Here is an 18724-nt window from a genome sequence, read left to right as displayed (position 1 = left end):
CTAAACGGAGACAAACTTATCCTCATCCCCCTCCAGCGAGGTATCCCCGTTCCCACGATGATCCCCATTCCCCGTTTACCAATGTTCCAAAAACGTTATACACATTCTCCATTCCCCATTCTCCGCGGGAAATCACTGACAAAAACGTTTAAAAAAGAGTGGCTAAAAATACCAAGTATTAACAATCATTTTCAAATAAAAAAAAAACTAAAACTTGAAAACAATCAATCACCTAATTAAAATGTACTTAAATCATCCAAAAAAACGCAATTATCATGGGGAATAATAAGGGATCCTCATCAGGGATTAACGGGTGGGGATGGGGAAAGTCCCCGCCTCATCCCTGTCACAGGGAACAAAATTATCCCAACCCCCCTCCCATGGGGATCCTTATCGGGGATTCTAAAAGCTTCCATGCCTATGATAATTTAAAAGCTTCCATGCCTATTCTCTTACCAGTTTAAGCCATCCATCGATTCCAAACATCCATTTCACGCATCCATGTAACCTATCTATCTTCTTCTCCTATTAATAGTTGAAACAATGATGAGGCATTCAAACTTTTAATTAGAAAATATTCCATTGAGAACTCAATCCCAATCCACAGTTAAAGAGCATTAGAACCTCACAAGAATGAAATACATTCACCTAAATTTACTAAGTATTACAATCCACAAATATTGCATGTGGCAAACATTCGTAATAATACCTCTTTAAAGGCCTAATAATCCTACACAGATTTGTATGCAGCCAACATAAGTTTTACCTGTTCTGATATCAACTCATTCCGCTTCAGGAACAGCTCTAGCTCCGCCTCGTGCAGTTTCCTCCATTTCTCTTCCATCTCTGATTTCTGCAATCCCTCCACCATATCCAGCCCTTGTTTTATTACATAATCCTCCATTGTTGCTACACCCATACCCCTATCAAACTTAGGGATCTCTTTTGAGACGACATGGTTTTCCATTTCTGCTGCTGTTTCCATCTTCTCCGCCTTTTCACCCTCCTCTACGCCTACGCCTGATTCTGTCTTCGATGGTGCCGAACTCTTGCTTCTTCCACAAATTCCTTCACTACCCCATATCTTCTTTGACAAATCAAATATTTTTTGATCATGCGGTTTAGGGAATGTCTTACCACCCTTTTCTCCTTTCCTTGCATGATTCTCAAATTTCTTCCTCAACTTCCAAATCTTATCCTTCAACTGGCTCAAAGCAACATCAAAATGCAGTGATTTTTTTATAAAATCATAATATGCACTCATTTCCTTGCATGGATCAACCACTTTCTTTTCAATAAAAGCAATCATACCGTTCAAAAGGGTAACCTCATCATCCTCACTCCATAACCGTTGAAATAAATGTTTCTTAGTATCCTCAGACTTCTCTAAAGCTCCATTGGATTCTGAAACCTTCATCTTTGACCGTTTGGAGTCTTTTGCATCCCTCTCAACTTCACTGCCCCTCTTGGTACTACATTTCCCAAGAACAAGAGCGGATGATGAGGTTTTGGATCTAGGCTTTATGCTTTTAAGTGGAGTCGCCTCCATTGGCTTAGAAGCTATATGTTTGACGTTCAAGGTTGGAACATCCTCAGATTCGGAATCAGATTCAGTTCCGGACTCGGATTCTGCCTCAGCCTTGACTTTCTTTATGACAAAATCTGATTCTTTGACAGCTTTCGCCCTTTTGTGTGTCTTTTCAGTGTGTTCATCTTCAGCTGAAGATTCCCCTTCTTCCTCCTCACCACTAGAAGATTCCTCTTCTTCAGAAGAAGAAACTGGAGGAATAGCTGTAGGAGCTGGCCGTTTTGGCGCCATTGACTTTATGCTACAGCAAAGTATTCCAAGAAACAAAGGTTAGGATTATTGAAAAAGAAAGAGGAAAACTGAAATAAACAGCATTAATGCATTAAAAAAGCTCAAAATTTGACTCAAAACAAAACAAGCATAACTTCTCATAATGGTACAGCCAACAGATTAAGACCCAGCCCAAAATCAACAGAAATTCATGGTGGAAATGTGCAAATAACATGGATTTATCCTCAAAACCTAGCATGCATACCATTTTTACGGTAGTGTCTTGAATCCTACATGCAACACAACAGTTCTTTCTTACAATGTCATCACTAAATTTAACAGAAATTCAACAAATTATTCCTTCCACAAAATAAAAGAAAAATCACTCGAACCCTAAATATCGAAGAAAGAAAACCCTAAATCCCAAATTGAATTTTAAGTTCGAAATTAAATACTAAATCCTAAACAAACATACCTGTAACAGAGAATAAAGAGATAAACGGTGAGAGAGTGGAGGCCACAAGACGCCTTCGGAAATGGATGCAGATCACTGAAGGTTGTGACGCTGAGGTTCGATCTGATGGACTTTGACTAATTGTGGGAAAGAGAGAAGAGAGCGAATATAGAAACTCCGATTGTTGCAGGAGAAAAACGACTGCGTTTTAAAACTAACCCGGATCCATCAATCGAAAAGCATCAACGCCATTTTGTTTTGTTTTACGAGTCGGATCCTCACAACAATTCTAAATTTCTAAACATCCGGGTAAATTACACCCATGGTCACTTAACTTTCCTTGTTTTAATATTATGGGATTGAACTTCAAAATATAACATAAAAGTAATTTTATATTTTTTTAATATATGTGGCTACTCAATATCTCAAAATGACCATTGACAGTCTCAAAATAAAAAACCCGAAGAGTTAATGATATTTTAAGCAACTTTAATTTTTCAAAATTTTCATTTTGAGGTCATTTAGGTGTTGTTTGGTTAGGATAGAGTGAATTTTTAGAAAGATAAGAACTTCTAACAAGGTGATTTTTGTTAAATGTCGTTCTGAATAACTTTAATTCTTAAATATTTTCATTTTGAGTCGTTAACGGTTATTTTGAGGAGTTAGTTAAAGTTGAGTGGCCATCGGTGTTAAGAAGTTTAAAGTTGAATGACTTTTGTGTAGTTTTAAAGTTCAGTGGTCATACTGTTAAAAAAGAAAAGTTTTGTGGCCATAGGTGTAATTTACCCCTAAACATCCTTATATTTTGTTATTTTTTAAAGATACATTATAAAAATACCACTATTGTTGTTAGTAAAGTGCAATTTTAACCCTAACATCTACATAATATAATTAAGAGTCTAATTTTGTTATGTTGGACTAATTATTAGTGAAGTCTTTCTCCCATTATGAATCTTGTGATGCATGTTTAGTTAAAAAACGAAATAATATGCAAATAACCCTTTAAACTTGTCCAAAAATACTCATAATGTTTAAAAGGCCTAATATACAAATAATCCTCTGAATTTGTCTAAATATTGCAACTGCCCCTCCAACTTTCAATTGTAAAAACTTAGGGCTAATTATAAATCTAGCCCAACTAAAATGGTTCATTTACATATCTAACCTACTTTGCTTCCATCTCACCAAATTAGATACTTTCATCCATTTTGGACAAGAATGCCATTATTTCAATTCACCTTCTTCCTCAGACTCTCAACGTCTTCTTCACCATCCCAAACCGACAAAAAGACGGTGGTTTATAGAGAGAAGAGATTATGTTTCGTTCAATCTTTGAAGAATTAGTGCATGTGGAAGAGGATTAGGATGAAAAGCTCAAAAAATGAGAAAGAAAAAAAAATATAACAATTGAACTGATGTGATGTCGCATTTGTGACGAATTCGTCACAAATGAGACAAGATTTGTCGCATTTGCGATGAAATGCGACAAGATTTGTCGCATTTGCGATGAAATGCGACAAATTTCGTCACAAATGCGACAACAATAGAGGAAAATGGTGGAAAATAGAGGAAATTGAAAGGATACCATTATAGATAATGAAAGAGGCAAAACCAACGAGAAAAACAAAGTGGTTGAAAGTGTCTAAGGGTAATTTTATCCAAAGTGGTTGAAAGTGTCTAATTTGGTGAGATGGAAGCAAAGTGAGTTAGATATGTAAATGACCCCTTTTAGTTGGGTTAGATTTGTAATTAGCCCTAAAACTTACCATTTAAACTTGTCTAATTGTAAAACATAACCCCAAGTTGGAAACTTTTTTATCCCGTACTTGAAGCAACCGTAAAAATGTTTCTCCAGATTCATATCACGCCAAAGATCTGATTATCACACTCCACGAGCGTTGCAGCTTTTGTATTTCACGTGTTTCTTCAATTGCAGTCCATATCAACAATTTGGGGTTATGTTTTACATTGGACAAGTTTGAGGGGTAAGTTGTTACAATTGAAAGTTCGGGGGGCAGTTGCAATATTTGGACAAGTTCAAGGGGTTATTTGTGTATTAGGCCCGTTTAAAATGGTGCAATTTTACCATTAACGTTGGCGGTCAAGAGCAATTTTACCCCTAACATTGACAAATTGGATCGAGTGGAGAAATTATTCATCAAGTTGTCTTCTCGATCATGAATTTTGTCATCTACACTTCACATATGCATCATTTTATTACTCATTAATAACCATGGTTATCAAAACCGGACCGGTCAAAGAACCAGAAAGGACAAAGGGTCAAGGGTTAGAGATTCAATCGGGATTTAACCGAGGTTCAACCGGTATTAATAAAAAATAATATTTTATTCATATTTTAACTTATAAAAATTATATAAATAAAATTAAAAATATTAAATTTATAAATCCAATCATGAATTAAAAATATAATAAAAATTCAATTTATGAAAAGACTAAAAATATAAATTATATATTTTTTAAAATTAAATAATTAGTATTATTATTAACATAACATATAAGCATAATAAAGTAGTTATTATATTTAAATTTTATTTATGAAATAGTTAAATGTTAATAAAATATTATGAGTATTGAAATGATAAAATAATGTTTGTATAATATTTATAGAAATATAAAAAATTTGATAAAAAAAGAAATATAAAAAATAATAATAAATAAATAATGTTTTAAATATTTACTTTTTATAATGATTATATATATCTATATTGTTAAGGTTAAACATAAATTAATAAGTGGTCTAGTGGTTAAATAGTCATTTCTTATTCAAAGGTTCTATGTTCAAATCCTTGGAAAATCAATTTTTTTTTTAATTGAGTATAAAATGTAACCCGACCGGGTTAGACGGTTCTGATCGGTTTTTAAGAATTTAAAAACCGAACCACTTTTGGCCCGAAATGATGACCGGTTTCGATCGAACCGGATTGAACCGGCCTGTCCGGTTCGGTTCTCAAAACCATGTTAATAACAGATCACAAACATATGATTAAACATAAAACTTTTAAAAAAAATTAAAAAACATATTGTATTTTGTACGAGTTGGACAAAAAAATTCAAATATTTCACCGAATTTAAAAATATTAATCTCCAATTCTATTATTAAATCACAAAAAATATATAATCTTTTTTTTAGAATAACTTATGTACAATTTGTGCATAATAAGGAACAAAATATTTGTGTTTCATAATATTGTCTGAAATTGACACAACTTGTCAATTTTAAGGGTAAAATTACTTTTGGCTGTCAACATTAGGGGTAAAATTGCATCATTTTAAACGTTAAGAGTAAAACTGTTCATACTTATAAACGTTATGAGTAGTTTTATACATTATTCCTAAAAAAACTCAAATATTATATCGAATTTAAGGTACTATATCTTCAAACCTATTATGAAGTTATAAAAAAATATAAAAATCTTATCTTTTAAATCTTTTTTTTGGTAGGGAAAGGAAAGAAAAGACAAAGACAAAACCAAAACATATATAAAACATGTAAACAGAATATTTTAATTTTTAATAATATTTAAAATTGGTTCTAATAAAATTAATTATAATTAGCAACAATAAAGATATATTTTGTACTTTACCTTCATTTTTGGCCTAATATATAATTACACACTTATAAACTTATTCATTTTCGGTTCGACATCCTAAACTTTCATTTGGATCTATTATACATTTGAACTCGATATAATTAGACCTGTCTTACTGAATTTTTCTACATAGTATATTTATAGACACTAGAGTCATATTCATGTGATGAAAACCTTTGGATGATGTTTGGAAAGCACGGAAAAACATCAATTTGGGACATTAAAATCAATCATTATTAAAATCAATCATTTTCCCATTCAAAAACCAATTTTTTTTAGAGAACTGAATTGAATCTCGAGATATCTTAGTGAGTTGTGTTCTCCGAGAGCTTTTTCAACACAACCAATAGTGTCCAATTTAGAGGTATACTGAATAAGTTATACTCTATGCAAGTTTCGGTCAAACCCAAACTTTGACCAAAATGTTGACTTTTTTTATAAATCTAAGATTAATCTTAACGTCATTACATGTTAATGAGGGTTCTGATATGAGTTCAATGAGATCGACCGAGCTCAATTTGAACATCCGAGTAGTAAAGTGAAATTGAAACCGGATAATAACCTTAAATAGAGTTGTTTAATAAAAAAAATCGTGAATAAAAGTTGTTTGTATCATTGAAACAAACAAGTATACAAATACCAAATTCGTGAACATTCTTAATGTAGAAAAGGGGCAATTTTTTTTTTTATTAATGTATCAAAAATGTTATGTATTAATAAAAATAATTACAAATAAATACCTAACCAAAATTTTACGAAATTGTTTAAATTTATCGATAAATTTGTTTAGAATGAATGTGATAGTTAAATAACAGTCAATCCATATTTTTTTAATGACTTAATACATCATTCGTCTCCTGAACTTGTCTAAAAAAGTTAACTGACCCACTGAACTTTTAAAATATCTAGTTAGCCTCCTGAAGTTGCGTAAAATGTAAGGGTAAATTACACCCATGGCCACTGAACTATACCCATTTTCACATTGTGGCCACTGAACTTCAATTCTTTCCGATATGGCCATTGAACTTTACACTTTATTACACCGGTGGCCACTGTGACCGTTGACCATGTTTTTTTAACCGTTGACTCTCCTTTTAACCGGCTATCTCTCTCCTTTCACCCTTTTAAAACCTAAAATTACTATTTTACCCTTTCTTACTCCTTCCTTTCTCTTCCTCTGTTTATTTCCTTCTTTCTTTCTCATCTCTATGTCTTTCTTTCTTTCTTTCAAATCCATTTCCATGGCTGCTACCAAAGAAACAGAGAAAGAGAAACAAAAGTGCAATAGAGTAACGAAAGAAATTAATAAATTGTGTTTTCAAACTCAACATTAATGGAATATGTTTGGAAAGAAAACATAAAAACCGATAAAGCAGAATGTAGATTTTGTTACAGGAAGGAATTGGCAATAATAATTTGCAAAAAGACACATTAGTAAATGATCGTTTGGAAAGGTAAAGTTTGGTGGAACGATGAATTTAAAAGGTTGATGTGGTTCTGATCATAAACCTGCGCGATCTAAATACTCAGAAAACTCATCTTTTGCTGAAATATACAAACCACCACCCAATTCTTCAGAAACTGAAAAATGGTCAACATTTGGTTTTGGTGCATCACCAGCAGTTGATTTGGTTCTCATTTCATTCCTTACACGATTTATAAAATGAGTCAAAGTGTCTTCTTCTTCAAAGAAACAGAAAAAGAGAGAGAAATGAGAGAGTAAGGAAGGGTAAAATGGTAATTTTAGGTTTTAAAAGGGTAAAAGGAGAGAGATAGCCGGTTAAAAGGGGAGTCAACGGTTTAAAAAAGCTGGTCAACGGTCACAGTGGCCATCGATGTAACAAAGTGTAAAGTTCAATGTCCATACCGGAAAGAATTAAAGTTCAGTGGCCACAATGTGAAAATGGGTATAATTCAGTGGCCATGAGTGTAATTTACCCTTAAATGTAATCGATTGATCACTCGATTGTAAAAAAAGTAAGTTAAATACGAAAAATGTATTGCACGAGTCATAAAAAAAGTAAAATAACCAAGATCGGGGTAATGCGTTTATAATATTAGAAAAAGACAAGTTATATAGTTGAGCAAGTAATAACTTACTTTTACTATATAATAACATTTTAAGACGTGTGGAATACAACTTTCGCATTTAGTTTACTTTTTTTTTTTTTTACAATCGAATGATCAATTGATTACATTTTATGTAAGTTTATACGGTTTACTGAATATTTTATTCAAATTGAAGAAACTATCAAAACACTCTAAAAACTTCAGAGGCCAATCAATTTTTTAGATAAGCCTGATATATTAGGCCTTTTTTCTAATTTTTTTTGATAACGTACTAAAATTGTTACTCCTTTCATAAAAAAAAATTTGGCCAAATACACAAATAACCCTATGAACTTGTCCAAATGTTGCAACTGCCCCTCCAACTTTCAATTGTAACAACTTACCCCTTAAACTTGTCCAATCGTAAAACATAACCCCAAATTGGGATTTTTTTTATCCCGTACTTGAAGCAACCGTAAAAACTTTTTTCTGGATCCGTATCACGTCAAAGATCTGATTGTCACACTCCACGAGCGTTGCAGTTTTTGTATTTCACGTGTTTCTTCAAATGCAGTCCATGTCAGCAATTTGGGGTTATGTTTTATAATTGGACAAGTTTGAGGGGTTATGTTTTATAATTTGATAAGTTTGAGAGGTAAGTTGTTACAATTGAAAGTTCAGGGGGCAGTTGCAACATTTAGACAAGAAATTTTAAAAAACTTTACGTTACTCCCATTAACCCCTCAATTTGGAGGTTAGAGGAAGTAAACATTTAACCATATTAACCTCCATTTGCTCTCAAGAAATAACTCCCAAACAAGATTAACTTAATACTTAACCTTCCATTACTCTCATTTACTCCCATTAACCTCCTCTCAAACAAGAGCTAAAATACAACCGTCCAAACAAGGCCTAAGTTAGTTGAGACTTATTAGGTAAAATTGATTTTATTTTATTTTTTTTTTTAAAAAATTTGCGCACAATGTGCTTACAATTAAAGAAGAAAGAAAAATGTTCCACCAGAACCGGATGTGATTCGAACCCATGATACCAGAATCGGATGTGATTCGAACCCATGACCTCCCAAGATAGGTAAGCTCTCAACCCGCTAGGGTAAGAGCTTCACCACTAAATTGATTTTATTCTTAGAAGATAGGTTCCATGTGAACAATAACCATATTACAGTCTAAGAAGTTGGTGATTTTGAGCAAATCTAATACCGGAAAAACAAAGAAATGCAGGGATTTAAGGCCGCCGCGGCGGCTTTGCTAAGGCGCAGCCAAGTCAAGCGCCACCACTGTCACAGCAGAAATCTCTCGTCCCTTGCAAGCAGTAAACCTGTCGATGATGATCTCGATAATCAAGTTACTTCTCTTTTTTTTTTTATTTTCTTTTCAATTGAATCTCTCTATTTTGTGTTTCTAATCAAGCTTTTGATTCGGTGGTGCTGGATGAGACAGGTACTAATTGAAGGGCAAGCTTATTCAAGAACTGTCATTCTCAATAGGCCTTCCGCACTCAATGCTCTCAATACTAATATTGTGTGTGCTTATATTTTTTGTTTTTTTTTGTTTTTTTTGTTTTACTTATTACTTAACTGATTTATGCGATTTAATTTTTTCAATCTTAACTATCTTAGGGTGCGAGGTTGCTGAAATTGTACAAATCTTGGGAGGATAATCCAGATATTGGTTTTGTGATGATGAAGGTAATAAATCGGCTCTGAGTTTTTTTTTTTCCATTGCAATATCGTTTGAGGAATATTTAGGTTTTATTTTTAAATCTGTGAAGGGCAGTGGCCGGGCATTTTGCGCAGGAGGTGACATTGTTGGGCTCTATAATTTGATGAACCAAGGTACAGAGTCGACACAGTTATGTCTCTGATAGCGCTTGTGTAACAGAATTGCTAATTCTCATTTTTTTAGTTGATGGTGAAAGTTCATAACTCTAAAAGCTACCTTCGTGTTTGGTACTCTATCTTTGCAGGAAAAATGGAAGAGTGTAAGGATTTCTTTAGGACTCTGTATAGTTTCATATACTTACTAGGAACATATTTGAAGCCACATGTGAGTATTCACATTTTTTTCAAATTATTAACATCATTTGTAGGATACTTGATTTCCGTTTTTCTATTCACATATTTGACTATCATTCATTTTAGATTTTTGTTTATGTTAAATGTGTATTGTTTTTTCGTAATGATACTTGCTCTATCATCCTTAGTACATCTAATTTGTCATTTATTTCATCTTCGTTTGAGCATGCTAGAATAGTTACTTGTCGCAATTTGTTATACTAACCATTTAATTTGATTTGTTTATGGCATGGCCTTTTCTTATGACATGTTCTCTTGCTGTGTATTCTCTGTGATATCAGTTTCTTGTGTTTGGTTTGAGGGTCAAGAAAAGATATTTTACATTTGTTGACACTGTTGTGGTTCTGGTATTTGACGTATGAAAATCTAATTGGTGTATTCATAATCTCCTGTAGGTTGCTATTCTTAACGGATTTACCATGGGTGGTGGGGCTGGAGTTTCAATTCCTGGCACATTTCGGGTTGCAACTGATAAAACTGTATGAATCAGGAACTTAAATACCTTTTCCATTTTCTTGTTAATTGTTAGTTTTTATCAATTGCATTATTAGTTTTTGTAAAGCTATTCTTAAAACCTGAATCTTCTTGTTAATGTTTCTTTCATCGAAATCCTACAAAGCATAAAATGTTGTATATATAGTGTTCTAAGAACGGCAATCATTTCCATAACTTGCATTGTATATGCAAGTTTTAAGAAGTTCAGTCTTAGTTCAAACCAAGGTCCTTAGTATTACTGATTTATGCTTTTCTCTTTCTGAACCTTTGCTGAATACGTCATCTTCATTTGTTTCAGTTTCTCGGTTATGAATTAGAGATGAATAATGATGCCTCTATTGTGACATTTCAGGTTTTTGCTACCCCTGAAACTCTCATCGGGTTCCACCCTGATGCTGGTGCATCCTTCTACCTCCCACGCCTTCCTGGCTACTTAGGTATTCTTTCTCACAGTTCTTCTTTTCTTCCCACCCACACCCACACCCACCTCCCCTCTCCCTTTCTTGGGCTTGTATTTTGATTGTATACTTCTTATATCTTTTGAATTTTATTTTTCTCTCGATTTCCCCAGAGTTGCATGCTAGCAACTCCTTTTTATATGTCATGGTTTTTGTTATTTCCTTGACGGAGATTGCATGAATGTCTCACTGAGCAGGACCAATTATTTCTCCTTGGAGAGTTCAAAATTTGTAGTCCTAATAGATGATGTATTTGCTTTATCCTAGAGACTCTTGGTTCTCTACACATTAAAGAAATGATTTTTTTTCCCCAAACGAAGTATGTTGCATGAGTTTTTGGATTATATTGATTGATGGAATTCAACATGCTTTACTTAGATCAGTTGGCTCACCTGGAATTAGAATTAATAAAGTTAGTATATTTTTGTGGAAGCTAGCTTTCTCAAAGCATTGTTACACATTAACCAACAATAGAAAATTTGTATGAAGTTCATAAGTTTGGTATATTCCTCTCTGCAGGAGAATACTTGGCTCTAACTGGAGAAACCCTCAATGGAGCAGAAATGATCGCTTGTGGCCTAGCTACACATTATGCACATAGTGAAGTTAGTATTGATGGACTCTTTTTTACTTTTTCCATTCTACTTTTGTCTTGCCTGGTTGTATAACATCAGTCTGTCTTCTTAATAACAAAAAAAGAAAAAATCTACAGAGGCATCAATTGATTGAGCAGCAGTTAGCGAAACTGGTTACTGATGATCCTTCCGTCATTGAAACAACTTTGGAGAAATATGGTGACCTTGTCCACCCAGATAAAATGAGTGCACTTTACAGGTTTGTTTTACGACATGAAATGCTGACTTGTGGAAATTTTGTTAAAACTCTATTTTCGGGCTCATTTTCATTCTCTTATTGAATACAGTTTATTATCTAATTAGCATACCTTTTGTTGATATAATGATCAAGTTGACTTATTGCTTTTTTGTGTTGTGTATTTAGGATTGAAACCGTTGATAAATGTTTCAGTCATAACACTGTTGAAGAAATATTTGATTCTTTGGTAAGCATCTGTTATTATAGCCATAGATGTTTTTTACTTCCAAGGTCCAAATTCAACTTATCTCGAGAATAACAGCGAAAATGAAAGAGTGGACAACAGTGCCAAACAGGAAAGAAGTGTAAAAAACATGTTTTACACTGGAATATATGATTTGCTTTAGGAGATTCCTGCTTTAGGTGAAGGTAGTATCTCACCAGTATTGATAGTACCTTAAAATTCCTGGAATTCATGTGATCAGCAAACAATTTCCAAGACCTTTATGGCATTAGAAACAAAATGTAAATTTGGGATATTAGCTAGCGTCTTATCTTGTTTTGACTGTTTCTGCAAGACCTGCCAACTGTGCAATGGTCTTGTCAAATAATATCTTAGAAATGCATACATATGCCAAAGTAACAGAGTCCAATTGCTACACTAACTCCATAAGCAAAATGCTATGCACTGAAATAACAATTTCTCTCAGGAAAGTGAGGCTTCTAGAACCAATGATGCATTTTGTAATTCCACTATACGGAGACTTAAAGAAACATCACCATTGAGCTTGAAGGTTTCCTTGAGATCTGTGAGTGCTTCCCTATCCTTTTTAGGCCTTCCTTTCTTCTATAACCATTACATTAACTCAGCAGCAGCTGCTGGATTGTTTTATTTTAGATACGAGAAGGTAGATATCAAACACTTGATCAATGCTTGGTACGTGAATACCGAATGTCCTTGCAGGGAATATCGAAACACATCTCTGGCGACTTTTGTGAGGTAACAATTGTCCATCTCTGAAATATACAATCTATGTAGCTGCCTTTAATTCTATTCCTGTTTTCAGGGTGTTCGAGCACGAATGGTGGAGAAGGACTTAGCACCAAAGGTATGAATTTGTTTGTTCGTATCACTGTTTCTCATCCAGGGACATGAATATGCTATATTAAGGAGGTGGCATATGATAATCTAGGTTAAACTTCTGATATTTAGTTCCAGCAGTTGGCAAACTATCGAAATTACAAACGGAATAGGAAATTATAAACGGAATAACGGTATGGTATGTGTTTTATGGACTATACAGTGGAATCCTCCAAGGTTAGAAGAGGTGTCAGAAGACATGGTGGAACATTATTTTTTGTCTCTGAATGAATCGGAACCTGATCTCGAGCTTCCCACGCAAGAACGAGAAGCATTCACCTAGTCATATGAAAAAGCTTAGTCAAGTATATCTGGTAAGCCCTCCATCATTTGAGCTGCATTGTAATTTCAGCAGTACCAAATAAGAAGTTAACGGAATTGATTTTTGTCTGAAAGCATGATTTCAGCAGTAGTAATTTCCTGAATGATGAGTGGCTTTTAGTTCAAAGGTTAAAACCAAGTATTTGTACTGTTAAAATCTTATAATTTACAGGTTTTATTAAGTCTATTTTAAGACTTTTCTCTTAGTGCTCTTAATTTTAATAGCAAAATGTTCTGCAGTAATTAGAAATAATCTAATATTTTGTACAAGTGCCTAAAATTGGGAGGTCAATCTGGCCCGAGCTCCGTCTAAATTAATAGTGGGCTGGACTTGACTTGAGATGAGCATTTTGACATAAAAGTCCATTAGACCCGGCCCACAGGTCTACTAAAAATGTCTTGTTTTTAGCAATTATTTCATCTTCCATACCATGTCCTTTCTTATATATCATATCAAAAGAAATAATTTTCAAGTATTTTTTTTGTTATCTTTCATGTCTGAAAAATGCTATTTTCTCTTCGTTTTTTTTTTCTTTTCATCTATATGCAATTCAATCATTAATTCTCATTATTTATTTATCCAAATAAAAAAATTGATTTTACATAAAACTGTGGAAATTAATTATTAATTTTTTTTGAATCAATGGAAATTAATTATATAAATACATAAATAAAAACAAAAATATAATGCCTCCGATAGAAGAATATATAATAAGTTAATGACTAAATATGATATTTGAAATTCGGAAGGATTCTTGTAATTAATAAGCTAAAAGCGTATCCAAAGTTAACTTAAGTTCAGTATAAATTTGACATCAGTTTCATCAATTTAATAAGAGGTTAAATTTGTTTAAAATGGATAAACTCATGTTGTACGAGTGGCATTTTCATGATGACCGCTTGCACCAATAGATCAATCCAATGCGGATTGCGTCTTTTTTTTTTTTACTTAACTAAAAAATTTAAGTTGTGTTATCAAACAAGCTTAAAAATCAATAAGCGCTTAGTATATTAATTTTAAATGCTGAAAGTGATTATAAAACATGACCTAAGACCGTGTTAAAAAAAAAAAGGAGGTGTAGGTTTATGAGGGTTTATTCCCTTACTTTGTTTGGTTCGAAGGGTTTGTAAAAGGATGGAAAATAATAAAATTATTGAAATGTCCATCCTATTAATATGTTATCTAATTTATTGTTCTAAACATATAAAATTCATAAAAATTTACTTGTTAATATATATATATATATAATCTGAAAACCGAAAAATATATATTTGGGTATATAATATAAAATAATTTATATATTTAAAATAGAAAAAATGGAAAAAGTGCATAAAAACGAATAAAATACAAGGTTTTTAAGTTTTTCGTATTTTCTTAAATTTTTTCATTTTCCATGAATTATTAAATGGGCTATGACCTATTTTGACAATCCTAGATGAGATTGTTATTTGAGTTGGAAAGGTGATTATTGTATTACAAAAATTAAACAAAAGTAATTTTATGAAATAATTTTTGAACCTTAAGAAGGTTTTTGAGGGTTGTAACTCTTCACTAACATGACCTCTCTCATGCCCCTTCTCCCAAACAAGGATTTCCATTAACCCTTCTAAACCTTTCTTTTACTAACCCTCCTTCTAATCACACCCTTGTAAGTAAGGCTAAAATCCTCGCACTATCTTCCTTTACATACAAATCTCTAACTAGATTCACATTTCAAATGCCTAACTCAGAATTTATGAGATGATGAGCTCTAATGGATGGATTCTGCTCATTCACTCTTGGCCTAGGTAAAAAAGAGGGGGTGGGAGGATTTGGCAGCCAAGGATCGAGAAAACATCTGACTGAATTTTTGTGACCCATTTTCCATCTCATGCGCACTTAATAATATCTTTTCCTTGCATTAAACTATACCAGCCCAAGACAGATTTGAGCCCATTATAGCTTCCAAAAATTCGGAGAACGGAAAATACTTTCCTTTAAGCACCCTAGTGAAGAGAGAAAAGAGGTGCATAATCAATTTATTGCTTTGTTTTACCGTGAGGGCTAAGTTAAACGTTTGTGAAAACTCGAAGCCCCCCACATTATATTTACCTTTATAAAGATCATTTCAAGTGAACCAATAAATTTTCCTTTGATTCTCATCCTCGCGCCACCAAAATTTAGCTACCATTCTATTTATGTCTTTACAAATTCTGGTAGGAATCAAACAAGACATAAAATAGATTGCAATGGCTGAGATGACACCTTTAATTAGTACATTTTTCTTTGCCATAATGAGAAGTTTACCCTCGAGCTAGCAAGACACCAAACTCGTTGATTCAAGTCCCGAAAAACTTGAGTCATGTTAATGACTAAAGGTAACCCAATGTATTTGTCTTAGCCCCATATATTTTGAACTCTCATTACATCTTCAAGTTGATGTCCTTTGATAATCATGGTATTCCTACTAAAGAATATCACAAACTTTCCAGATTGATACGATGCTAGCATAAAAAGTAATGAATGTTAATTTGATATTATAGGTGTTTGCTTTAGTAGCTTGTCAGAATAACATGGCATCATCAGTAAATAGTAGATGAGATATCGGAGGGCTCCTTCTAGCAAGTTTGACCCCCTCAAATTTACCCTCCCTCTAAGCATTATTTAGCACATGGGTAAGCCATTCAATGAAAAGGAGAAATAAGAAGGGGATATGGTCCATTGGCACAAGCAAAGAGGGGATGAGATACTAAAGGGTTCTTTTTAAAAGTTTGATCCCCTTAAATTTACTCTCCTCTAAGAATTTTTTAGCACATGGGTAAGACATCAAAGGAAAGGATAAATAGGAAGATGGATAGGGTCCCTTGGCACATACCTATTATTTGAGGTTGAATACTACTATGAAGCTTTCTATTGATATTGAAAGAATAAATGATCAAGGAAACACATTCCATAACACAAATTACCCATTTAGAACAAAAAGCTAAAATCTTTAGTATATATCGGAGGAAGCTCCATTCAAGCGTATCGGAAGCTTGATTATGTCGAGCTTGATGACCGCTTCCATCTTACTAATGTCCAGATTTCAGTTAATATCTAATTGCAACATTATTTGTCTCTATTCTCATTTCTACATAAAGATGTTATTTCACTTAGACGATTGTTTTGAATCACTGACCTATATTTCTCTTGATTCTAGAGGTCATTTTCGAAACCCAAAAAAACTTAGTTTAACATGAGTTCAATCCAATTGAAACCAGTTTCACCTCTTGCTAAACTGATGAACACCCGATTTAATATCTTGTTAAACAGATTTAAACTGGATAAAACCCATCAAAAATTAACAAAACTTTGTTTAACACGAATCTAATCTAATTTAAACAAGTTTAACCTTTAGTTAAATTTGTGAAAACTTAACATGAGTGTAACACAACTCACTCTCTTATTAAACTATGTGAAACTCAACAAAAGCCAACAGAAGTCAGTTTAACATGAGTTTAAACCAATGTAACATCTCGTTAAACTAGTGAAAACTCAATCGAACATGAGTTTCACCTTGTTTAATATCTAGTTAAATTGATTTAAACTGGGTCAAACCAAATAAAAATAAACAATACTCAGTTTAAACACAGTGAACATCTAATTTAACATGAGTTTACCCAAATTTAATATCTTTTTAAATTGAGTGAAACCCAACACACACAAAAACTCTATTTAACGTGAGTTTAACCCACTTTAAACCAACTTAACCTCCTAATAATAATAAAAACTCGTTTAACATGAGTTTTACCCAGTTTAATATCTTATTTATACTGGACAAAACCCAACAAACTTAATTTATTATGAATTTAACGCAATTTAAACTAGTTTAACCTCTTGTTGAACTAGTGAACACTCAGTAAGAACCGTTCCATGGTGATCTTGAGCTACCATCCCCGCACTCCCCCCTTTTAAAGGTAGCATTAATGCCACCATCCACTTTTATCTTTACCAAACAAGCTGGAGGTCTCAACTATGAAATAAATTGTTGATTAGACCTAATCGAAGAGTTGGAGTTCGATTTTATTGAAGAGCATGAATTGATCCATTTATTGAGCTCGAGTGAGAGCCTTCTCAATATATTTCATCGTGCTCCAGACCTTCTGATTGAAAATTAGATCGTTCCAATTAGCTGATAAAAAAAGTTGGTCATCGTGTCCAAACATATCCTTTCGAGTTTGCGCCTGATAACCGAGATACTATAATCTTTGAAAAATTCAGTACGTGGAGAAAATGGAGAAGAAATTCAACCTGTTGTTACTTTAACACATGTGAAGAAGAGATGAACCACATCTTTGGTAGCTGAGCAACTAGAACGAGTAATATCCATTATAATCGCCCTATTAATCTTACACGAGGTATATGTTTACAAGGGTTTATACCGAATGGAAATTAATAAAATTACTGAAATGTCCATCCCTTTATTAGGTTATCTAATTTATTCTTCTAAACATATAAAATGAATAAATTTTATTTTTTTAATATATATATAACGTGAAAACCGAAAATATATATATTCGGCTATATAATTTTAAATAATTTATAAATTTAAAACAGAAAAAAATGCATAATGAAAAAAGTACTGGAAAAACTAAAAAAAAAGTGAAAAACGAAAAAACGTGAAAACAAAAAAGGTAAAGAATGAACAAAAGTAAAAATGGAAAACAAGGAAATGGAAAAACGTGAAACGAGCAAAACACAAACACGTGAAAACTAAAAACTAAAAAAACATGAAAAATGTGAAAATGAGAGAACGAAAAAAACGTAAAAAATAAATAAATAATTTGTTTTTCATATTTTTTTCACATTTTTCATGTTTTTTCATTTTTCCTTTTTTAAAGTTTTTCCTTTTTTAATGTTTGCACATTTTTTCGCTTACCATTTTTTTTATGTTTTTGACGATTTCGCATTTTCTCCCCTTTTTTCAAGTTTTTTCATTTTGTTTTGTTGTGTTTCAATTTTTTGCATTTTTCATGTTCTTTTAGGTTTTTAAGTTTTTCGGGTTTTCTCATTTTGCTTTTTTTCTTTTTCATTTTTCATGAATTGTTAAATGGGCCATGACCCATTTTGACAACTCTAGATAATGTTGCGATTCTTATTGGAAATGTGATTCTGGTATTACAAAAATTAGATAAAAGTAATTTTATGAAATACATTTTTAACCCATATATAACTTGAAGGTTTTTGGAGGGTTGTAACTCTTCAATAACCTGACTTCTCTACTACCCCCTTCTCCCAAATATCAACCCTTCTAAACCCTTCTTTTACTAACCTTCTTCATATACACAAAAATCTCTAACTAGATTTATATTCCGAGTCTCTAACTCAGAGTTTATGAGATGATGAACTCTGATGGATGGATTCTATTCATTCACTGTTGGCCTAAGTAAAAAATGGAAGGATTAGGCACCCAATGATCAAAAAAACATCTAACTAAATTTTCATTGCCCATTTAGCATATGAGTAAGAC

General features: G+C 32.7%; 2 protein-coding genes across 3 annotated transcripts; one reads left to right on the top strand and one right to left on the bottom strand.

Annotated features, from left to right (window-relative positions):
• Positions 1 to 550: 550 nt before the first annotated feature.
• Positions 551 to 2448, bottom strand: LOC136201069 (GLABROUS1 enhancer-binding protein-like). The gene is made up of 2 exons (XM_065991630.1): positions 2274 to 2448; positions 551 to 1829 (listed from the first exon to the last, which is right to left on the bottom strand). The coding sequence occupies exon 2, from the start codon at positions 1817 to 1819 to the stop codon at positions 731 to 733; it is 1089 nt and encodes a 362-aa protein (XP_065847702.1). The 5' UTR covers positions 1820 to 1829; positions 2274 to 2448; the 3' UTR covers positions 551 to 730.
• A 6606-nt stretch (positions 2449 to 9054) lies between these two features.
• On the top strand, positions 9055 to 13422 carry LOC136201405 (3-hydroxyisobutyryl-CoA hydrolase-like protein 1, mitochondrial). Of its 2 annotated transcripts, XM_065992069.1 has the most exons (14): positions 9058 to 9276; positions 9373 to 9453; positions 9552 to 9620; positions 9704 to 9767; positions 9899 to 9978; positions 10403 to 10486; positions 10855 to 10939; positions 11480 to 11565; positions 11673 to 11794; positions 11960 to 12020; positions 12484 to 12582; positions 12672 to 12773; positions 12841 to 12882; positions 13078 to 13422. In XM_065992069.1, the coding sequence occupies exons 1-14, from the start codon at positions 9148 to 9150 to the stop codon at positions 13195 to 13197; spliced, it is 1224 nt and encodes a 407-aa protein (XP_065848141.1). In that variant the 5' UTR covers positions 9058 to 9147; the 3' UTR covers positions 13198 to 13422. The 2 variants fall into 2 exon arrangements, 1 of the variants encoding a protein (XP_065848141.1); XR_010673816.1 differs by lacking the exon at positions 13078 to 13422 and having other exon boundaries at positions 9055 to 9276; positions 12650 to 12773; positions 12841 to 12885.
• Positions 13423 to 18724: the final 5302 nt, after the last annotated feature.

Source organism: Euphorbia lathyris, chromosome 7 (genome assembly GCF_963576675.1).
Source record: "Euphorbia lathyris chromosome 7, ddEupLath1.1, whole genome shotgun sequence".
NCBI lineage: Eukaryota > Viridiplantae > Streptophyta > Magnoliopsida > Malpighiales > Euphorbiaceae > Euphorbia > Euphorbia lathyris.
Note: the sequence above shows the minus strand (reverse complement) of the source record. Positions and strands in the feature narration are given on the sequence as shown.